At 34.5% G+C, this 23,666-nt stretch overlaps 2 protein-coding genes across 3 annotated transcripts; one reads left to right on the top strand and one right to left on the bottom strand.

The window, feature by feature from the left end:
- Positions 1-2,691: 2,691 nt before the first annotated feature.
- Positions 2,692-4,945, top strand: LOC142532941 (transcription factor HHO3-like). Its single transcript, XM_075639493.1, has 5 exons — positions 2,692-3,081; positions 3,186-3,478; positions 3,581-3,884; positions 3,973-4,049; positions 4,535-4,945. The coding sequence occupies exons 1-5, from the start codon at positions 2,979-2,981 to the stop codon at positions 4,817-4,819; spliced, it is 1,062 nt and encodes a 353-aa protein (XP_075495608.1). The 5' UTR covers positions 2,692-2,978; the 3' UTR covers positions 4,820-4,945.
- Positions 4,946-15,918: 10,973 nt separating this feature from the next.
- Positions 15,919-19,093, bottom strand: LOC142533050 (uncharacterized). 2 transcript variants are annotated; one of them, XM_075639645.1, is made up of 7 exons: positions 18,834-19,092; positions 18,684-18,794; positions 17,825-17,992; positions 17,318-17,576; positions 16,895-17,055; positions 16,635-16,784; positions 15,919-16,494 (listed from the first exon to the last, which is right to left on the bottom strand). In XM_075639645.1, the coding sequence occupies exons 2-7, from the start codon at positions 18,726-18,728 to the stop codon at positions 16,147-16,149; spliced, it is 1,131 nt and encodes a 376-aa protein (XP_075495760.1). In that variant the 5' UTR covers positions 18,729-18,794; positions 18,834-19,092; the 3' UTR covers positions 15,919-16,146. The 2 variants fall into 2 exon arrangements, with proteins under 2 accessions (XP_075495760.1, XP_075495761.1); XM_075639646.1 differs by having other exon boundaries at positions 17,825-17,967; positions 18,684-19,093.
- Between the last annotated feature and the right edge of the window lie 4,573 nt (positions 19,094-23,666).

Below are 23,666 nucleotides of genomic sequence, written 5' to 3'. Positions count from 1 at the left end.
GATGGAGATCAAACAAATTGCTTATAAATGAATATTAATGGAAAAATAATATCCTGATTAAAAAAAATAGTTATGATTAGATCAGAAATAGACTTTTAATATATGTGTAATCAATATTTGAATTATATCCATGACTTTTACGCACAAATTATTGTCCACCAATTTTTTGTTCTCTCTCCCCCTCAGACAAAAAATCAGTCACCTCTTTCTGGGAAGAACACTTATTCGAAGGATCTCAAATTCGAAGGGTCTCATATCATGTCCCCCTCATATATCTTAATTTGATTATTATGCCAGCGAGAATAAATTTTAAATTATATAATAAAAATTAGGTCTTACAAATATAATAAATCACGTACACGATTCATGCAGTGTTTGTGCCAAGTTGACATTTTTTTAGGTTTATTCTGCTTTCAATTAAAACCACAAAGAAATTTTCAAAGCTACACTATCTTGAAACATATAACAATTTTCATCATAGTCCATGGATCTCACATAAATATGCTTTCTTACGAGTTAATTGGAAAGTATATGCCAAATGATTATTTTTAACATAAATAAATATTTTGAAAATTTTAAATATAAATGGTCAATTAATGACAAAAGATTGATAGTATATTTTGTCTAACACTACAAAAATTCAGGTGTTATCGACGGTTTAGGAACAACTATCGCAAAATTTTGCGACGGTTTATGAAATTATAAAAAAAACATTTTTTTTATAAAAATGAAACAATTAGCGACGGAATATGAAATCAACCGTCGCTAATTAGCGATGGTTTTTGAGAAAACTATCGCTAATTAGCAACGGGTTTTAACAAAGCAGTCGCTGATTAGCGACAATTTATTTGTACACCGTTACCAAAATCGTCGCTAAATTTGCGAATTTAGCGACGGTTTAAGTCAAAATCGTCGCTAATTTAGCGACGGTTTAGCGACGCGTTTTGAGAAACCATCGCAATATGTTTGCGACATTAACTTTAGCGACGATGTTAATTTCCGTCGCAAAAAACCGTCGCTAAGCATTTTTTTTGTAGTGTAATATTTCAACAATGTTGATAAACTCTTAATTTTACACCTATTAGTGTCATTGTGCAAAAATTGCATTTTTATACACTTGGCTCTTTATAGATAATCACATAATCGTTTTTGAAATTTAGTTACATTTTTTATGTATAAAACAACGAATAAGTATGGTGAAAATATTTATGATTCTTTTTTTTATAATTTATGATGATTGTTTGTATAATATGCTATATTTTTATGAAAATAATAATAATGTTACAATATTAAATATAAATGTAATTTGTATGAATAACATTATATGCTTATTAAATAGGTTTTATAATATTTTTTTTATTAAATAAAACGATTGTGTAAGACCGAACATTTATCGTTTCACCAAAATTTATAATTGTGATAATTATACAACTATAATATTTTGAACCGTACAATACTATGTGTAACTATTCGATCACTCTCTAAACGAAAATAATTATTACACTCAAACATGTTACTTTTCAAAACTTATATTGGTATTTCTATAAAATTGAATTTGTGAAATCGTACTAGTGCGTGGACATAAACACAAAATATGGGGTGCAAAGTATGAATACCTTCACACTTTTTCTCTCTAAAAATCTCAAAATAAAATATTCATCGGTACGCGACGGCCCGACCTCGACGTCTCCAGACTCTCCACGCCAACAACACCACCTCAATTAAATATCGCAGTTTATTTATTTTGTTCCCGAAAATAATGATTTTCCTTTTTATTTTTTTAATATATATTATATAACAACATATTTAATATTTAAAGAGTAGAATTTATTATATGGTTTGGTCCTTTGAAAATTAAATTTTTCCCGAGATAATAATTTTTTGTTTTTTTTTTACCTGTGTAGATAGGTCATAGACATGCTCATTAATAAACTTTACTTGGCTATTTTCATTATGGAATTAAATTTTGGTATTCAAATACATATATTTTATATTTTGTTTTGGAAGAAGGCAATAGAACCCCAATCTACTCTCTAAATTTTAGAATAATTAGTTTTAAAAAAGTACAATAATTTTATTCAATAAATATAACATGAACTAATATATATATGAGTAGGTCTCACATGAGACAATATCACATATCTTTTTTCGTGAGACGAATAAATCCTACTCATGTTTAATTAATATTTTTGGTACGAAAAATATTTTTTTTTATAAGTGGCCCAAACAGAAGACTCGTCTCATTGAACTGACCAGTGAAATCGTCTCATGAGAGTTTAAAGGAAATTAAAACTCCTTACATTATTAGTTTTTATGTGTTATTATTAATTTTTATATATAAAAATTCATATAATATCGTCTTATAATCAATTTTTTAACACGAATTTTTGACTCGAGCCATGAATATTTTTTAATATCAGTAATGTTATTTTAATTGTAAATATAAATCAGATCGACTTATCTCGTAAATATAAATATATCTAAACATTTGGTAAGACATCTATTCTTTTTCAATATAGATTAAATATGTCAATAAAAAATTAAATAAAACATATCCCAATTCAAATTTTCTCACATCTGAATGATTAAAATTGAATTATCGCGTTACTCTACATTCTTGCACTACTAATCTGTAACAACTGGCGGTGGTTATACATATACATATATGCATGTTGTTATATATATATATTTTGCAAACCAAGATTATTCCTTTTCGTGATTCCGCTCTAGATCCCTTTATTCTAGTCTCCTCATTCGGATCTCTGACAGAAAAAGGAAAAAGAAACAAGAAGTCCGTATCTTCCCCCTACATAATCTCTCCTTGTCTTGGCTCAGATTCTAACCGATTTCTTGTAATGATTTCACTTAGCCAAAAAAAGCGAGGGGTGAAAATAAAGAATTTGACAAGGTACAGTGAAGGAAATCAGAAAGAAAGATAATCCACGGTCTGAATTAATCACAGTGATTTTTCAGATAAAATGGAGAGATTTCAAGATTACATACAAGCTTTAGAGGAAGAGCATCACAAAATTCAAGTTTTCCGACGTGAAATTCCTCTCTGTTTTGAGCTTGTTACACATGGTATCAATCATACTGTTTATGATTTTAAAACAAATTTGTTATTCTTCAATTTTTGTTTACTTTTTCTTATGGTTCTGGGCTTATTTTATATCGGTATTCTGCAGCAATTGAGTCATGCAAACAGCAGTTATCATGGGCGACAACAGAGTGTAATTTACGTGGGCAATCTGAGTGTTCTGAGCAGACATCGTGTCCGGTTTTTGAAGAGTTCATTCCGCTGAAAAGGGCCTCGTCCCAATCTGATGGTGAAGAACAAGAATCCCAGAAACCAAATAAAAATTTAGCTGATATGAGTAATACAGATGGGAAGAATGGTAATGAGAAGAATTCCAAGAAATCAGACTGGCTTAGATCTGCTCAGCTTTGGAATCACACCCGAGATCCATCTTCCAAAGAGGTGATTTTCCGGAAGATTATTGTATTTTTAGTTTTTTTATTAAAAAAATGTTTTAAGCATGTGGGATTTTTCTAATTTTGAATTTTAATTTTTGGAGTATAGCATTCACCAAGAAAGGTAGTAGTTACGGAGGTGACGAGAAATGGCGGTGGCCGATGTGATGGTGCATTTCAGCCATTCAAGAAGAAGAAAAGTTTAGGCACTAGCGGAACTTCAACTGCTCCTAGGCAAGTACCAAAGAATAAGTCACCGTCACCGGCATCCACCAGTTCCACTGCCGGCACTGGCGGCGGAGATAAGAAGGAAGAGAAAGAAGGGGAGTCTCTAAGAAAAGCAAGGAGGTGTTGGTCGCCGGATCTACACAGAAGATTTGTGCAATCCCTTCATCAACTTGGTGGTTCCCATGGTATATATATTAGCTATAAAATCATGTTAAGTATATGATATTGATCCACGATTGTCTGATAAATCTTGTTGTTGATTGGATTATGCAGTTGCTACACCTAAACAGATAAGGGAATTGATGAAGGTTGATGGACTCACAAATGATGAGGTTAAAAGTCATTTACAGGTTTGTGAACTCATACTTTTCCCCATTAAAGTTGAGCATTCGTGACCCTTTTCTTAATGGATTTTTCTTTTAGTTTCATGATATTTCACAATAATACAAATATCTTGATGTATCTTGACAAATTAAGGGATGCGATGAAAGTTTATTTCGGTTACTTTGTATTATCGAGCCAATGGGAATAGCATCTTTGATTGTTATTAAATGGTTTAGGTGAAGAATCTCATGGGAGAAACTTTCATTTGAAGCAAGGACTTTTGTGGTGATGTGAACAAGAATAATGCGAAAGGATTAACCATGTAAAATCCTTTAGATTTAGTCTTGAGAAAGATTATTGTCTTAGCTTTAATTTATTCCGACTTTTAGACCATATTCTAACATGCTTTCTGGGAAAATTTTCCTCCTTGGCATGTTTATAGAAAGATCAAGTCAATCCCTTAATTTCTTTCTCTAATATATTGAATTACTTTCGTCCGATCATTTTTCAGAAGTATCGATTACACAAGAGATCGAGAGTATGTGTGCCACCAGAACATGCCATCATGGCTACAACCACCACATCCGGGGATGCCACTCCATCCGCCAGAATATATGCCCCAATTGCTTCGGTGGCACGACCCTTTCGAGTAGCATTGGCATCAGCAGCCCCGCAACGAAGGCAACCACACTCTGATGCCGGAGGCAGCCATAGTGGTGAAGGTGGGGTTGATGGATCCCATTCCCCGGCCACGTCGTCCTCCACGCATACGACCACCACCTCACCATCTTACTGATTGTTGTGAAAATGTAGTAACATTTGCAATGAGAACGCAGTCAATATAATCTTTTTTTGTTTAACCATAGAGTTACAAAGGCTGGTTTTTTCCGTTCATTTTGTTGCATTAGTGTGCTTGTTGTTTGCATTAGTGTAGAAAACGAAAGGATGGGGCCATACAAATATTTTATGCTAAATATTTTGTGACAAAAGATATTGAATCATAATTGATGAAATATATGTTATGTATTGGTGATATGATATGTTCACAAAATGATAAAATCACATGTAATCAAAATAGTTATAATTATAAGATTATTACAGAATATCATAAATTTTAAAAATAACAGAGTATGGCACATAAATAATTATTTGAATGAATGTACTGAAAAATCTTGTAAATAGTCATCCTTGAAATTCTCTATTTTGATATACTTTTTGACTTTTTTTTATACGAAAATTACTCGCCATCAAAAAAATATTTTACATACAAAATTAATATACCATAAATTTTATTAAAAAAAATAAAAATATGAATGATCGAAAAAACTTATCAAAACCATCTCCAAAATTTTATTTTAAAGTGATCTCTGTGCTTTTTAAAACAAAAATACTTGAATACCCAAAAATATTATACACAAATTATTTTCACACACAATATGTGAATAGAATTATTAGAGGGAAATTGTCTCAGCATCCTGTAAAAAAGTAGAAAAGCGAAAAATCCCATGTAAATTTAATTTCATTTAAAACTTTTGTTTGTAAAAATCAGCTTAAAACTTGTTGGGTTGTGGAAACGGTGACAATCTTGATTTTTATGATAATAAAATTTGTTATTGTATTTTTAACATATTTAGTCAAGTTGAAAATCTGGTGTGCTAAAGTATTTCAATGATATCTCATATCTCGTTGATGCAAATGACCAGCGATCAAAACGGTTGAATAGAAGACTCAAATTACTACGTTATATCTCTGATCAACTAGGCTCATTCAGATGTTATCTAGGCAAGCTAGTGGTTTCAAGATAAAGCTGATGTAATTGAAGCATGAATCAGCTTGACATAATCAATTCTAGTATTTTGGTCATCCAGACTAGATCAATTATCAAAATGGAACGATTTAGAATGTGTTACGAAGTTAAGACGATGATATACAAATCATCTTCTCAAATAGAAGCCTGAATCATAGCTTAAAAAGGAGAAAAACTGCGATAAAATTGTTGGTTTTGCATTGAATGAAGATCAAGTTACAACTTTGTAGGACCGAAAGCTATAGCTAGTAGTAATGGTGCACCTCAAATCTTTTAAACCGCACAGCAGCTCAAGCACCACGATTCGATCGCTCTACCAAGCAGGGACAATTATTGCACCAAATAATCTCCCTCCCAATAATTGCACTCATTGCGATCAATGAGAATCGAACCCGTAACCTTGGCTCTGATACCAATTGTAAGACCGAGTGCTTGCCGCTTTACCAAAAGCTATAGCTAGTAGTAATGGTGTAACTCAAATCTTTTAAACCGCACAGCAGTTCAAGCACCACGATTCGATCGCTCTACCAAGCAGGGACAATTATTGCACCCAACAATCTCCCTCCCAATAATTGCACTAATTGCGATCAATGAGAATCAAACCTGTGACCTTGACTCTGATACCAATTGTAGGACCGAGTGCTTGCCGCTTTACCAAAAGTTATAGCTAGTAAAAGGAATATTTTATTCATTTATTATTTTTTATTATTTTGCTAAATTGATATTATCAATTTAAGATTTTGCCTTTCTAGATTATCAAATCTTGCTTGATTTAATTCTAAATGATAATATTTTGGTTTACTTATTTCTAGATTACGAGATCTTTCTTGATTTATTTCTAGATGATAAGAACTTGATTGATTTATATCTAGATATTATAGGATTTGTTTTTAATATTATTTTTATCTCAAATATATTTTATCTTTGTATGAAAGTGTTTTATATCTAATGAAAATCTTGTTTCCATATTTTGTAGGACTCTTTATGGAATAACTTTTAGGTCAAGCCATGGATATAAGTATGAATAGTCTTGTAGCCGTACAGAAGAGTTCTTAGAGAAAGAATGGGCTTTTGATAGAAAAAAAGTTTTGAGAGAGAAAAGATTTTCATGGGGTTGCAGGAAGAGTGTTCTTTTGTGTCTTCGTGAGCTTTCTCGTGTGTGATCTCTGCGTGGTTTTCGTGGACTTAGTGCATAGTCCTTTTACAGAGATTACTGAAGAATATTTTTAATGTTGAAGACTTTGTGTGATTGAGTCACAGACTTTTCCGTGTTGCCGATTGGTGTTGCCAACACTCGAGAACAACACTGACGCAGAATGTTGATCGAAGAGTGTCTTCGTTTGGTTTTAAGCAACACGCTTTTTGTTTTATGAATCTAGTCTTTATGTGGTTTATTTTGATGCATTTTTAATTCCTTGGAGTGTCAAGGAATTTGGTTTTGTTTTCTCACTAGTAGTGTTTTGGTGTAAACGATTTACATAATTTTTCTAGTGAATTTTTTGCCATGAGGCATTGCACAAGTATTCGTACTTGTGCATAATTTAAATCTGATGTTAATTTATTAAAGTTATATTTGTGTGTTAAATACTTAATTTCCGCTGCATGTTGTGTGCTCGTGTTAACAACACCAGAGCACAACACTAACTTCTGATACACATATTATAATAGTTTAATTAATTTTCTGTACTTTTATGCGCAACAATTCCTTTCAAGTGGTATCAGAGCCAACGCTTGATACACTAAGTGATTGATTCTGGTTTATTGTTGTTTTTGTTTGCAGAAAATTTTACAGAATCCCAATGGACGTACTGTCTACAAACACTGCTGTTTTGAAGGAAAAATGCTGGCTGTAAGTCAACCCGCACGGTGTTGCCTCTGGTGTTCCAACATCGGGCCGCAACACCACTTCAAAATCCTTGTGTCTCATTGCTAAATCTCACAATGACTCAGGTAATCAAGAAATCCAAGATACTGATTCTGATGAACTCACATTTGAATGTGTGCAGGCTATGTATGAAGAGTTATACGAAGATTGGATCAAAAGAAATGAAACAAATTCTATGCTCTCAAACGAAAATACTGAGTTAAAGAGTAGCATGTCTCGACTGGAAGTCTTGTTGAGTAAGAAGGACCTCGAACTGTGCAAAGTCAAGGATGATCTTGAGAAGGCCTCAAAGCCTATTGCTAAATTCAGCTCAAGTTCATCAAAACTTGACTCAATGCTTACTATGGGAAAGGACAACAAAAATGGTCTTGGATATGTTGAAAGCACATATGAACATGGTGAAACTTCCAACTCTAAATCAAAATCAACCGTGTTTGTAAAGGCAAGTGAAGACTGCTATGTCCCCTTAATAGTGAAACCTTCCATGAAGACTCTGTCAATCTCAAAGGAAGCCTCGGAACGATTGCTGAAACAAAACAGAGCTTCCTCTTCTCATTTGAAAGTTGACCCGCCAGTGAAGATGCCACAAACCAAGAAGCCAGTGTCAAATTCTAAATCAAAGCAAAGAAAGCGACATTTTATTTGCCACTACTGTCATAAGCCAGGTGCATGGTACTTTGACAGTGGGTGCTCACACCACATGACCGGATCTAAAGAACACCTCACGGATTATGTTGAAGTAAAAAGTGGGCGTGTAACCTATGGTGGTGGTGCCAAAGGAAGAATTGTAGGCAAAGGAACCATGAATGTTGACGGACTTCCTGAGCTTCATAATGTTTTACACGTTGAAGGACTTAACTCAAACTTAATAAGCATAAGTCAACTTTGTGACAATGATTTACATGTTAAGTTCAATAAAAATAATTGTGAAGTTTTTAATGATGTCAATGTTTGTGTAATGTCAGGTACTCGTTCTGCTGACAATCGCTATCAATTGGGAGAAGGTGATGGTTGCCTAAGTGCCAAGGTGAGTGATTTAGACCTATGACATCAAAAACTGGGACATGTGAGCTTCAAGACTTTGAAGAATCTGTGTAAGTTTGATGATGTGAGAGGTATGCCAAATTTAAGTTCAGATAACTCATATGTCTGTGGACCGTGTCAGAAAGGTAAACAAACTCGTGTTGCGAACCCGGTGTTGCAACACTTTGGGACAACACGGTGCCTTGAACTCTTGCATATGGATCTAATGGGTCCGATGGAAGTTGAGAGCTTGGGTGGTAAGAAATATTCGTTTGTTTGTGTTGATGATTTTTCGCATTTTACTTGGGTAAGTTTTCTTAAAGAAAAATCTGATACATTTGATGCTTTTAAGAAGTTGCATGCTAGGATAACAAATCTGTATGATATGAGGGTGGTTAAAATAAGAACCGATCATTGTGAGGAGTTCGAAAATTCTCATTTTATTTCTTTGTGCCATAAGAAAGGTATCACTCATGAATATTCATCTCCGAAGACCCCTCAAAAAATTGGCATAGCTGAAAGGAAAAATCGAACCCTCCTAGAAATGGCTCGGATCATGCTTAGTTCTAAGAATATGTCAAAATGTTTTTGGGCCGAATCTTTAAATAGGGCATGTCACATTTCCAACCGTGTTAATTTAAGGAATAGTTCTACAATGACCTCATATGAGATTATCATGGGAAGAAGACCAAACCTTAAATATTTTCATATCTTTGGTTGTGTAGGTTATGTGTTGAATAATAGAGATCAAGCTAAATTTGATTCCAAAAGTGATAAATGTTTGTTTCTTGGATACTCTACTAATAACCGTGCTTATCGTGTATTTAATCTAAGAACTAGGACTATAATGGAATCAATTAACGTTGTGTTTGATGATCTTGCAGATCTGGCAGTTAAAAAACCGGAGGATGATGTAGAAGAATTGCTGGATATAAGTGAGCCACTGACCAGAAAAAATGTTGAGTCTGGTGTTGAGACCAGTGAAGCAACACCAAGCACAACACCGCCTCTGAACCAAACAGAAATTGTGGATAATGATAATGATGATAATGATGATGTGGTGATCAATTGTGAAAGAGAAATTCCCAACAAGATTCAAAAGAATCATCCATCATCACAAATCATTGGTGAATTACATGATGGTATGCAAACAAGAAACAAAGAAAAGGTTGACTACCGGAAAATGATTGGTTTAATCTGCATGAGCTCTACGTTTTCCCAGATAAGTCACTCGTGTTTTGTGTCTCAAATTGAACCCAAGAATAATAATAATGACATTGTGAATGAGGAAGCCTATGTCAGTCAACCTAAGGGATTTGAACATCCTCACCACGTGGACCATGTCTACAAATTGAAGAAGGCCATGTATGGACTGAAACAGGCTCCACGTGCATGGTACGGTAGGTTAGCTAACAATCTGATAAACTTGGGCTTCAAACGAGGTGAGGTTGACAAAACTCTTTTCATTCAAAAACTGAAATCTGATATTTTGATCTGTCAAGTATATGTAGATGATATTATTTTCGATTCTTCATCTCAAATACTTGTAAATAACTTTGTGGATTGCATGTCATCACAATTCAAAATGAGCATGGTAGGAGAACTAAATTTCTTTCTTGGATTACAAGTTAAGCAATTACATGATGGTATATTGTGACAACTCAAGTGTTATAGACATTTCGAAGAATCATGTTCAACATTCTCGAACAAAACACATAGACATAAGACGTCACTTTATAGAGATTTGGTTGAAAAAGGCATAATTCGACTGGAATTTGTTAGGACTGAGAATCAACTGGCTGATATATTCACGAAACCTTTGGACTTTGAGAGATTTTTCAATCTTCGGAAGTCTCTCAGCATGTGCGTACAATAATCACACACACATGTTGTCATTGGTGTTGCCAACACCGGTGACAACACCATTTTTGCATGTCTATTTTTAGGATGTTAGGCATACTGCATAATCATAATCATCCTATTTATTTGTGTAATGTCTGAACAGTGAAGGCAATTTCTGAAAGGTACTCTCTGAGTGTTCATACTTTCAATCAAATGTTGAGGAATAAATTATGCTCAATCCAAGGCATCGAGTAGTTGAGGATATCATGGAAATCATGATCTTGTCTAATATGAAAAAGTGACTTGGAAAATGCGAGCATAAGGAGAAAACCAGAAAAGAGGTAAATAAAAAAAAATTGTTTAGAAGAAAATGGAAAAAGCTACCTAGAGGAGTCCATTGAAGACCGTTCTTCTAGTGTGGGAGCTACCATTTCTAAGTAAAAATAGTAATAAAAAAAGCTACCTAGGGGAGACCATTGAAGACCGTTCTTCTAGTGTGGGAGCTACCATTTCTGAATCAAAATAAAATTTTATGGAAGTTTAAATAAAACTCAGTGGTGTTGCCAGGAGGTGTTGCCAACACCAAGTTCTGACACAGCACAGTTTATACACTGCCTGACATCTTGATAATTCATTACATTGGAGGCATATTTAGGACATGCATATTGATTTTTTGTTTCGTGAATCCATCATGTGCAGTGACATATCAGTGTTGACCTATGAGAGTTGATAAAAACCTTGATTACCTAGATTTTGAATTTATGTGTATACTTATGTCAGTGAGTTATAATCGACGTGAGTTTTACTGGATATTCTTTTGAAATCGTCGAAACACGAGTTTGAATAAATTTTACTGTTTAATTTTGGGATAGAACCATTATTAGTGTTTTGGGTAAATTTCGGAAATATTATCTTTACCATGCGGATTTTTTTTTTGGAGATGAAGAATTGAATCATTGTATTTTTTGTTAGAGTAAGAGCATATATGTTTTGTTACAGTTGAATACCTGATAATTACTCTTGCTTGTTTTCATTTACCGTTGTAATCTTTCCTTATTCTCGTGATTTCTTTGTGCATTTTTGTGCGTAACTCCTGATATACCTCTATAATTTTCTCTCATATTCTACAAGTGGCTGAGTAGATGGTGCTTTTGGAAGTTGGCTTACATTCTGGCCAAAAAGGGGGAGTAGGAGAACAAAAAATGACACATAAGAAGATAAAGGATGAATACTTATGTTCTGTATGTAATATTGTTTTTGGGTCGCTCTTATATCTGTTTGCGTGATTATTGAATTTTTCTTTCGTATATCTCCTTATGTTTTCAGGTGTTCTAACGATGGTGTTGACAACACTGTCAACAACACCAGTGCTCTAACATGTTTAATTCAGGGGGAGATGAACTTTGACTCAGGAGGAGACACACTCTAATGCAGAGGGAGCTTAACTGACTGCGATGCTTACCAAAATTATCATTTTTGAATGTTTTGTCCAGAAAGACAAAAAGAGGGAGATTGAAATGAATATTTTATTCTTTTATTATTTTGCTAAATTGATATTATCAATTTAAGATTTTGCCTTTCTAGATTATCAAATCTTGTTTGATTTAATTCTAAATGATAATATCTTGGTTTACTTATTTCTAGATTATGAGATCTTTCTTGATTTATTTCTAGATTATAAGAACTTGATTGATTTATATCTAGATATTATAGGATTTGTTTTTAATATTATTTTTATCTCCAATATATTTTATCTTTGTTTGAAAGTGTTTTATATCTAATGAAAATCTTTTTTCCATATTTTGTAGGACTCTTTATGAAATAACTTTTAGGTCAAGCCATGGATATAAGTATGAATAGCCTTGCAGCCGTATAGAAGAGTTCTTAGAGAAAGAATGGGCTTTTGAGAGAAAAGAAGTTTTGAGAGAGGAAAGATTTTCGTGGGGTTGCAGGAAGAATGTTCTTTTGTGTCTTCGTGAGCTTTCTCGTGTGTGATCTCTGCGTGGTTTTTCGTGGACTTAGTGCATAGTCCTTTTACAGAGATTACTGAAGAATATTTTTAATGTTGAAGACTTTGTGTGATTGAGTCACAGACTTTGCCGTGTTGCCGATTGGTGTTGCCAACACTCAAGAACAACACTGATGCAGAGTGTTGATCGAAGAGTGTCTTCGTTTGGTTTTAAGCAACATGCTTTTTGTTTTATGCATCTAGTCTTTATGTGGTTTATTTTGATGCATTTTTAATTCCTTGGAGTGTCAAGGAATTTGGTTTTGTTTTCTCACTAGTATTGTTTTGGTGTAAACGATTTACATAATTTTTCTAGTGAATTTTTTGCCATGAGGCATTGCACAAGTATTCGTACTTGTGCATAATTTAAATCTGATGTTAATTTATTAAAGTTATATTTGTGTGTTAAATACTTAATTTCCGCTGCATGTTCTTAAATACTTAATTTCCGCTGCATGTTGTGTGCTCGTGTTAACAACACCAGAGTATAACACTAACTTCTGATACACACATTATAATAGTTTAATTAATTTCCTGTACGTTTATGCGCAACAATTCCTTTCAGCTAGTAGTAATGGTGCAACTCAAATCTTTTAAACCGCACAGCAGCTCAAGCACCACGATTTGATCGCTCTACCAAGCAGAGACAATTATTGCACCCAACAAACTTATATATAGTCTTGTATTTCAAGCATATCTATCTCATAAAAACTCAAAATCAAGTTATTCTTGATTATGTGGAAAGCTAAGAGAAATGACTATAATTTTCATGTTTATTATTTTGCCATGAAATCAGCAAATCAACATATATAATCAAGAAATATAAAATTAGTAGAGCTGAATTCAGCAAAACAACATAGCTGAATTTACCAGACCCAAATCAGCAGAGCTCGAGAAAAGTGGCCAACAACGGGAATATGACATTTTCAATATCAGAAACTGCATAAAACTTTTACAAACCATCATATTCTTGTATCTAACGTTCGTATCATTCTTGGATACCGTATATACAACATTTTGAAGATAAATGAAAAAGATTTTGATGTGGATTAAAAAGTATGGGCATACTAAATTGAAGAAAACTAGCTGAAATGGGAGAAAGTCTCAAGAAGAGAGAATGATATTACAATTGATAGAATTGCACTGTAATGAATTAAATCGTCACCCACAAATCACTCAAACAAAAGAGATTTGAGTTTAATAGAATAGTTGAGTGGTTGTCTTTACACTAAGATGTTAACGTGAGAATGTGACACCACCACTTGTCGACCCCAGGAGTGAACCTTATTAATTCAATTTGATGTAAAATTTATTATCAAATCCTTTGTTTTTTTTCCTGTTTTCAACTTTATTTCATCGAAAAATTGACATGATATCATAAAAGTTACTTGGTTGTCAAGGAAATATGACTAAAAACCAACTGTAATTAGAATAATATTAAATTTATTCATAAAATCAAATATGAGATTTTTAATATAAAATAGAATTTCAAATAATTAACCTACGATTAACGAGAATTATAAGGAGAAAAAATCAATGAGAGACGAATGTTAGAAGTTCGATTTCACTTTACTATCCATTATGATTAATTTCTGTAAATACTTATATCATAAATTCTTCTAGTTTATTACCTAATAATTTTTAATCTTTCCTACTTCATTTCCCAAGTGATAAGTAGAAATTAATTATCTAATATCGATGTAAATATCCCTATTAGAGTTCAAGTATCAAATAATATAATAAGCACTAGAATTCTTTCAATGCTTCCATGGAGTTATATATCTCCCGAACTCTATAAACACCAACAACGTGGTTTCCAACGTTCCTTAGTCAAAATCTTCTCTCTCTAGAGTGATAGATTCAAAATAAATATGACGATTCAATTAATAATCAATTAATTGAACGCTTTTGATTCAAGAAAACACAAATAAACCAACCGAAGAATTATAATATGTAAATTAAAAGATCAAACCATAATTTTCAGTAAAGCTACGTCATCCTTCTAGAAAAAAAAATTAGTTCATAACGAATTTAAAATCAAAACAAAACATGTTCTTGAGCATATTCAAAGATCGAGGGGCGAAGAAAATAGAACGAAGATCGATGGCGCTTCTCTGTCCCTAGATGATGCGTCTTATCTCTTCGTGCAGTTGTTCTTCGATCCTTGTCCTCTCGAGTCGACTCCTCCATATTTTCTCCTCTTTAGTGTGTGGGTTCTCCTCTCATGAGCCTTCGATTATGATGATATATCAATTTAAAATTGCTCTTGACAATGTTTTTTGCAGCCTAAAACTCTAGTCATTTTCGCATAGGACTCTTAGCGCCTCATGTTCATCGTAATTTCGGTGGCTTCAGACGCTAAGGTGCCGCATGTATGACGCAAAGGCGTGAAATTTCTTCTTGTGTTCTTCATGACAGACACTTAGGCGCTTGTTCCGCGTCGTTTCTTCAATATTCTGCGTCGAGGCGCCACTTAGACAACGCTAAGGCGCCTCTCTCACGATTTCACCTACTTTTGGTTTGTTCAAATTCTATCAAGTCTTTCAATTCTTATCTGCTTAGTATTTTTCTCCTCCTAAACATCTCAACCTCTTTTAATTTATTTTATCCTTCAAACACAAAATCCTTCAAACACAAAACAAACCACAAAAACACATAATACTACACCAAACTAGCATAATTCAATCAAATTTTCATCACAAATTACGTGCGAAAATCGCATTTATCACTTACCACAAGTTGGAGTAATTTACATGCTTTGAGAAGATAGATATAACTGAGAAATTGTGAATTTGAATTTAAATCATGTGCATGGTTCCTTATTTTGATTTAACACCAAATTTTAAACCATATATACATGCGAAAGTCGACGATAATAGACTTACTTCAGAAATTGAGAATCTTGTTTTTTCTTTTCTTTGCTCGGAAAAGATTTATATGAGAATCATCGAATAACAGGACAATGTTTTATCTTTTCTTTTCTTGGAATGGATTGATGGAAAACTTGCGTTATTATTTTTCTTTTTTCACATGGTGACCTGAGTCGACCAGTTTACAGATTTTATATGACTATTTGCTTGATCAGAATCTTAAATTATTACCCTTTTTTTTTTCTTGTTTTGTCATTCAATTATCTATCATTTTCCTTTTTTATATATATATAGATATAATGGAACTCAGGTGTAAATTTGAGTTAATTACCATTCAATCCATTCGGAATCTGAAACCAAATTCGATCCACATCAAAATATCCGTACTGGAATACCTGAATTAAGAAAAAAAGAATATTGGTTGTGTTAGTTGCCTGTTTTTAGAAATGATTAATATATATTAAAAACAAGAACAAAAAAGTCTTGAACCATTTTACATTCATACTGAAGCGACTATCCTGGGACCAATCAGAAATACAGATTAATAATAATAAAAAAACACAATCCATTCCTGTAAATGATCATCAAAAGCTGCAGAAAAAAAAAAGGTACTGAAACGTCGATTTATATGAATAAAATGTTTGGCGCCCAAGAACAAAGGGCACTGTACAGATTATGTATTCACACTTCACAATTTGAAAACAAGTGTTCGTTCCCATTTCTGGGGTTGATAAGGGATCGGACTAACGATTTTTACAGCTTGAGGTGAAGGCAGTTCACTGTGATGAGGGACTTTCTCGTGCCACACAAACTCATTTTCGTGCTCGTATTTTTTAAGCGACTCAGTCATGTCATCAAATACTCGCTTGTAAACTTGTTTCCAAGAATCTTCTCTTGGTTGGTATTTCTGTAAATTTGACAATGCCCTGTGAAGAACTCCTATCGCGGTGCCAATTTTACCTTCGTTTTTAAGGATTTCCGCGAGGTGTTTGTAACTCTTTAACTCGTGCAAAGTTTTGCAACTCAAGACAAAATCCTGCACAGAATTCAAATGAATTTCCATTATTTCTTCCCATCACGACTGGCATTTATATGTTTTAAGACTTAAGACCGCCCTTTAAAAATATTTTGGAAATTTAGGTTGTATCATATGCTTGAAGTAAAGTGCATACATACCATAAAGCGAGGGGAAATATCCTTGCATTCTTTGGTGGTGATTTGCAGGTTATCAATAGCTTTAGCCACGAGATCTGTCACACCATAATGCAACTTCGCTAAAAGGCCACCAGTATTGCCGTTCTCTTCGGCCTTCCTAGCAGCTACAGACTAAATAATTTCAACCGAGCATTGTATTTAGCCATCACAAGGGAAACACAAAAGCTTTATAAGCATAAATGATCAAATAAACATAAGTATAAGACTATATTTGAGCAAACCTGGGCTTCTGCCAAGCAAATAAGACTCATCACAGAAGACACGTGAGACATGGCTTCAGGAGGCTTTTCTTGTGTACCAACTATGTGGTTAAGAACTTCTTCATCTAAATAGGAATAAACTCCAGCAGCTTTTCGGAAAAGGGTAGTAGAATGCACTAGGTCTACAACAACAAATGAGAAAATAAGAAAAGCATTACCACCAAGGAGTGAGTACAGGAATTTGGGAGATAGTTGGGAGATGGGACGAGGAGAGGAAGGTGAGTGGTATGGATTTTGGCATCCAAAACTTGCAGTTTTTCTATAAAAAAAAAATTTGAACTTTAAAATAAAGTTTGTTCAAAGGGGCGATTCCCCCTGCAGGTTCCACCCCCGATCACCACTTATCCTTTTGGAATCCCAGTATAATGGAAAAGTTAATCTTGCCTGATGGTAGAACTTCCAAAGCTTGCTCACGAAGCATTGCACCGTATACAAATAATGTCATTCCAAGCTCAAAGTAAACATTATCAAACTGGTAAAATTTTGGACCAAGGTTGAAGATGGATGGTGAAGTGAGAACACTGCTCCATCTAATTTTAAGATCTGAAATCCATGAACTCATTCGGCGATTGTTGTCTATCAAATTGACATGGTGAACGAGGTTCTCTAATAGAGGCAAATAATATTCCATCTTCTGAATGTCCTGAAACGATAAACTTCATAAACATTATACTATACTACTATGCAAAGTCACAACTAGATAATGATAGTTTGTGCACATGTCGCAACTATAACTACTCGATGATCTTACGATCAAGCGTATGCCCTGTATCAAAAGCTATTATTGGTGATACTGGTCTAATTCAAAATTTTCATTTTATTCGGCAGCCTAAGTACCACATCTTATTGTTGCCCATAAAATTACAATACATGATACCAAAAGTAGTTTACCTGTTGACAACGGGAGGTAAGACCTCCGGACATTTCCCTCGCAATAGCCGCAGTAACAAGGCTTTTCTCATTGATGGACTCCTCCATTGCTCTACGCTTGGAGCTCATCTCCTTAAGTTGTTCGAGTGTGACAGAATCACTTGCTAAAAAGACATTTTCATACTCAATCTGGTAATCATCAACATGATATGTATAAACATCAAATACAGCCAGTTAGAATATAGAAATAGTACAAAAAAAGCTTTCTAAGTACCTTTCATTAACAAAATAGAAACAGTTTTCATGTTTGGATCCTAAGGGGAAAAAGATCAGTACTTTTTTTATTTCTAAAGGAGAAACTCACTTAGAAGTCTAGATAACAAATTGTTTCGTGAGCACTGTATGCAAATATCACTCTAGGGAAAAAATTACTTTCGGTATGACAGCATCTCAATACAGCCTCACTTCACCTACCACATGCAACTTTAGAAACAATTCTTTCTCATAATACCCAAAGTTTTGAAAATTTAAAGTGACTAAAAGGTTTGTTTAGAGTGACTAAAAGGTTATAAACCGTTTAGAAGTTAAATAAAAATTGCACAGCCATTATTACACTGCACTCATTGCTTCACATTTGTTTCGGCTGATCTACCAAATCCCACGACTTCTCACAATATAACACACAACATTTGGCAGCAAACATTCGATTTTTGAGGAAATATGAGAATTAAAACTGATCGCGCACACGCCACCGCCATTGAAAACGAAGAATGCGAACATTCAAATTACCAAGTATTAATTGAATCCCATCTATTCTATTCTAAACAAAATCAATAATATTGATTGGAAAGAAACATAAATTTAAGTGGAACAGCCATACCAGCTTGGTTCTCAACTTTGAAAGGCCTGGATAACTTATCATCATCTTCACACCTCAATACCCCCCAAAGACCCACCAAGAAAATTCACTATTTTCGAACCCAAATTCTTGCTTTTGATCAAAATCTAACCTTTCACCAAGAATCGTCACAAAACCCTTTCGTTTCGGAATCTCCCAAAACCCCACCTCGTACAAGATACTTTTTTTTTTTGCGCAAAGTAGTACAAAAATTCAACGCATCCTCGTCTGCAAATAGATACACACATTAACAATGCGTAAATATACTAAAAAAATTTATCCAAACGTTGGCAGATTCGAGCCATCAACCAAATGGCTTCTTTTGCGGGCCGTGTTCCTTCTTGATTAAGAACTGTGATTGATTGTTTGTTTTTTTTTTTTGTTGAACAAGTGATCGTGATGATATCAGTTAATGGCTGAAGTTAACCGGTCGACTCCCGCGGGTCCACGTTTTTCTTGGGATTTTATATTTTTGGCCCATTTACTCCGTTTTTTTTATTATTTATTTATTTTCAGTCAACTTTAAATTATTTTGGGAGATGAGTCAACGGTAAATTAATTATTTATTTAGGCTCGATTTTATAATAAATAATTAGACCAATCGATTGTTTGATCTTTCTTTTCCTCTGTTTCTTTTATAAAACTAAAAATAACATTTATTTCCTTTACTTTGCTTACTCTTTTTCTTCGAAGAGTTCGAGAAATTTCATGAAAATTATTTGAGTCTATGTTGGTCATACGTACGGAATTTGAGATAATAAAATCAAAAAATAAAGAATAAACTGGACACCGAGATTTACGTGGAAAACCCCTAAAAATTATTATGGTAAAAACCACGAGCAAGATGAAAATATTTTCACTATAATATTTTATGGTGTACAACTCACTCACTGTGTTTCCAAAGAGAAAACAACATCTCTTAATACAGGAGAACAAAACATCTCACAAAGTGAAATTGGACTCCAATGTATTTAATCCTGGAATGAAAGGCTGGATTCCTTGCGATGTGCAAGGCACTCTGACTATCACAAAACAAAGGAACATTCTCTTGTTTGTGCCCGATCTCCTCCAATAACCTTTTAATTCATATTGCCTCATTGCAAGCTTGAGTAGCTGCCATGTATTCTGCCTTTGTTGGGGCCTGATACCAACATGTCGTCTACATACAACAGCAAAATGATATAATCATCTCCAGACCTCTTGAAATACGTACAAGGGTTTGCACTCAGTCTGTTGTATCCAAGGCTCATGATATAGGAATCAAATCTCTTGTACCAACACCTCGGCGCAAGTTTGAGACCGTATATAGATTTCTTCAACCTGCAAACCAAGTTCTCTTTGCCTTTTTCTGCAAAACCTTCTGGCTGGAGCATATAGATTTCTTCTTCAAGATCTCCATGAAGAAACGCCGTTTTCACATCTAGCTGTTCTAGATGTAGGTCAAACACCACACACAATGCCAATACTACTCTGACTGTTGTAAGCCGAACCACAGGAGAAAATATCTCATTGAAGTCATGCATTCTTTCTGAGCATAGCTTTTTACCACCAATCTAGCACGATACCGCTCCACTTGGTTATTTCCATCATGCTTAATCTTATAGACCCATCTGTTTTCAATGGCTTTCCTCCCTCGTGGTAGTGTAACAAGATCACAAGTTTTATTTTTGTCTAATGCCTCCAACTCTTCTTGCATTGCAATCATCCACAAAGATACATCCGAGCTTTGAGTAACCTCCTGGGAATTCGATGGCTCACCATTCTCTGATAATAGATAATATGCAATATTGCTTTCAGTGACATAATCTGAAAGCCAACCTGGTGGTCTTCTGTTTTGAGTTGACTGCCTCACATTGGAAACTTCAGACTCAACATGTTCTTGTTCTTCGTGCTCAGATACTGCTTCACAAGAAACTTGACCTTCGTCCGTCTTATTTTCCACCTGAAATATAGTAGTTTCTGAATTCAGTGTGCCTTTTTCTCCCTTTACTTTATCTTTCTCGAAGATAACATCTCTGCTGATGACAAGCTTGTGAACAGTATGATCCCACAAGCGAAACCCCTTTACTCCATCAGCATATCCCAAGAAGATACATTTTCTGGATTTCGAATCCAACTTTGATCTTTCTTGCTCATTGTACAGAACGTACATCGGACTTTCAAATGTATGCAAATGAGAATAATATGTCGGCTTTCCAGTCCACATCTACATCGGAGTCTTCAGATCAATCGCCACTAAAGGAGAACGATTGATAATATAACAAGCAGTTTTGACTGCTTCCATCCAAAATGACTTTTCTAGACCTGCAGTCCTCAACATAGCTCTTGTTCTGTCCAACAAGGTTCTGTTCATCCGCTCTGCCACTCCATTCTGTTGAGGTGTGTAAGCCGTCGTGACTTGTCTTTTGATGCCCTCATGTTGACACAATGCATCAAACTCGTCACTGGTATATTCTCCTCCATTGTCAGTCCTCAGACACTTGATTTTCTTTTCAGAATCAAGTTCAACCCGCGCTTTGAAATCTTTGAAGATCTGGAAAACATCTAATTTCTTCTTGATTGGATACACCCAACATCATCTAGAGAAATCATCAATGAACGAGACAAAGTATCTCGCTCCTCCTAGGGATACAACCGGTGCTTGCCAAACATCCGAATGAATCAGCTCCAATATGATTTTGCTCCTGGCAGTAGAAGTGGCAAATTTTAATCTGTGTTGTTTACTGGTAACACAGTGCTCACAAAAGGGTAGTGACACTTTTGTAAGCCCCGGCAGCATCTTCCGTTCTGAGAGAATTTTCAACCTCCGTTCTGACATATGCCCGAGCTTTCTATGCCATAACACTGTTAATTCTTCTCCTGAATCAATTGATGCAACAGCTAGTTCTGCCTCTTTGTGTGTTTCTCCCAAACGTATATACATATTTGCAGCAACCTTTTCCGCCTTCATAATCACAAGTGCACCCTCCACAATTTTCATGATCCCGTTCTTGATACGAGTTTTGCACCCGATGTCATCCAATTTCCCCAAGGACAAAAGATTCTTCGTCAGTCCTTTCACATGTCGTACTTCCTGAATGGTACAAATGGTGCCATCAAACATTTTAATTTTGATAGTACCGACCCCAGCGATTTTCAAGACATGATCATTTCCCATGAATACAGATCCTCCTGAGACTGGTTCATAATGATCAGACCATTCTCTCCGAGACGTTATGTGCCACATCGCTCCTGAATCCATAATCCATGTGTCACAAAATTTGTGCCTCCCTTCTGCAACTGTTGCTGCTTCGCTGAATAATATTTCACCACTGCCTGAAGTACTGGCCACATTTCCTTGAGAACTTTTATCGATACTCTCTTTCTTTAAGTGTCCTTTACCGCCACATTTAATGCAGTAAATATTTTTCTTCTTACTTCTTGACTTTGATCTACCTCGCCTTTGGCTTCCACTGGAGTCACGGTCCATGAATCTTCCTCTTATTATCGGTAAAGCCTCTGCCTGCTTCGAGGTTACCAACCTATATTCCTTATTCTTGCGCCAGCTTTCTTCTCCGAGAACCGCAATTAAGACATCGTCGAATCTTAGAAAGCCCATAAGAATATTGTTGGTAATGTTGATGATAAGTTTATCATATGAATCTGATAGACTTTGAAATAGAAGCTCCGCACGTTCATTTTCTCCTATTTTATGCCCCATGAAAGTGAGTTGGGCAAATATAGTATTTAGTGTATTGATATGGTCGGTCATCGATGAGGATTCCGCCATCCGAAGAGTATAAAGCCTTCTCTTTATGAAAATCATGTTGTGTAGCGACTTGACCTCGTACATCTTTGTCAGAGTATCCCATATAACTTTTGCTGTTTTTATCTTAGAGATACTTGACAATACTTCGTCTGCTATAGCCAAGTGTAAATTGGCAACAACATTATCATTCATCTCATTCCACTTTCCATCATCCTTAATTTCCACCGATCTATCTCCAATAGCTGCCAAGCAATTCTCCTTTCTTAAAACTGCTTGTATCTTTATTTTCCACAGCATAATATTGCTTCCGTTGAACTTTGCTATCTCGTACCTGCTCGCCATTATGTCTACAACAATTTTAATAGACTGAACAAAATAATCCCGCCTAAAATAAAAAACCTCAAAAAAATCTTTACTGATGTGGAAGATCAGTCTAGGCTGCAACCACAAAGCATACACAAAATTTTAAGAAATTTTAAACCAAGGCTCTGATACAACTTGTTGGTCCCACGTGCGGAATTTGAGATAATAAAACCCGAAAATATAGAATAAATTGGACACCGAGATTTACGTGGAAAACCCCTAAAAATTATTAGGGTAAAAACCACGGGCAAGATGAAAAGATTTTCACTATAATATTTTATGGTGTACAACTCACTCACTGTATTTCCAAAGAGAACACAACCTCTCTTAATACAGGAGAACAAAACACCTCACAAATATTATAGAACTAAGCACTCAAATGCTTATAAGATGAGAGAAAACTCAAAGAAGGGATGATTTCAGAATGAATGGGTGAGCTCTATTTATAGAGTCCCTTGTCCGTGTGAAGACACGTTTTATACGCGTCTTCTGTTTTCTGAATTATTTAAACATAACCCACGTTTTATTTGGCCACCAATGTTATTAAATAGCCTACCACATTTGACTATTCCTCTTCTTTGACTATTCCTCTGCCAACAGTCTAAAATATAAAAGATTGATATTTGTTCTTGATGAGAAAATAATTGATAGATGATATAAATTAATTGAAGTTGTCTATATGATTTAAGTTGGAATAAATGATTTGATTTGATTAGGATTTGGAAATTGAAATTACATCTATTTTGAATGTATTTTAAATAAATTATAATTATAGTTTTACATATATGGATTAGCAAAATATGATTTGAAATTCATCAAATATAAATTCATTTAAACAATAAAATAAATTAAAA

This window comes from Primulina tabacum, chromosome 18 (assembly GCF_025594145.1).
Source record: "Primulina tabacum isolate GXHZ01 chromosome 18, ASM2559414v2, whole genome shotgun sequence".
NCBI classification, from domain to species: Eukaryota; Viridiplantae; Streptophyta; class Magnoliopsida; order Lamiales; family Gesneriaceae; genus Primulina; species Primulina tabacum.
The sequence above is the reverse complement of the archived record's forward strand: the minus strand, read 5'-3'. Positions and strand labels throughout refer to the sequence as shown.

Bases quoted from the DNA above. Each gene is read 5' to 3' on its own strand.
- LOC142532941 (XM_075639493.1), top strand. From the start codon at position 2,979: ATGGAGAGATTTCAAGATTACATACAAGCTTTAGAGGAAGAGCATCAC. The intron at 3,885-3,972 runs GTATATATATTA...TGGATTATGCAG, and splicing joins TCAACTTGGTGGTTCCCATG to TTGCTACACCTAAACAGATA. The intron at 4,050-4,534 runs GTTTGTGAACTC...ATCATTTTTCAG, and splicing joins AGGTTAAAAGTCATTTACAG to AAGTATCGATTACACAAGAG.
- LOC142533050 (XM_075639645.1), bottom strand. From the start codon at position 18,728: ATGATGATAAGTTATCCAGGCCTTTCAAAGTTGAGAACCAAGCTG. The intron at 17,993-18,683 runs GTATGGCTGTTC...GATGATTACCAG, and splicing joins CAAAGTTGAGAACCAAGCTG to ATTGAGTATGAAAATGTCTT. The intron at 17,577-17,824 runs GTAAACTACTTT...TTATCGTTTCAG, and splicing joins TTACCTCCCGTTGTCAACAG to GACATTCAGAAGATGGAATA.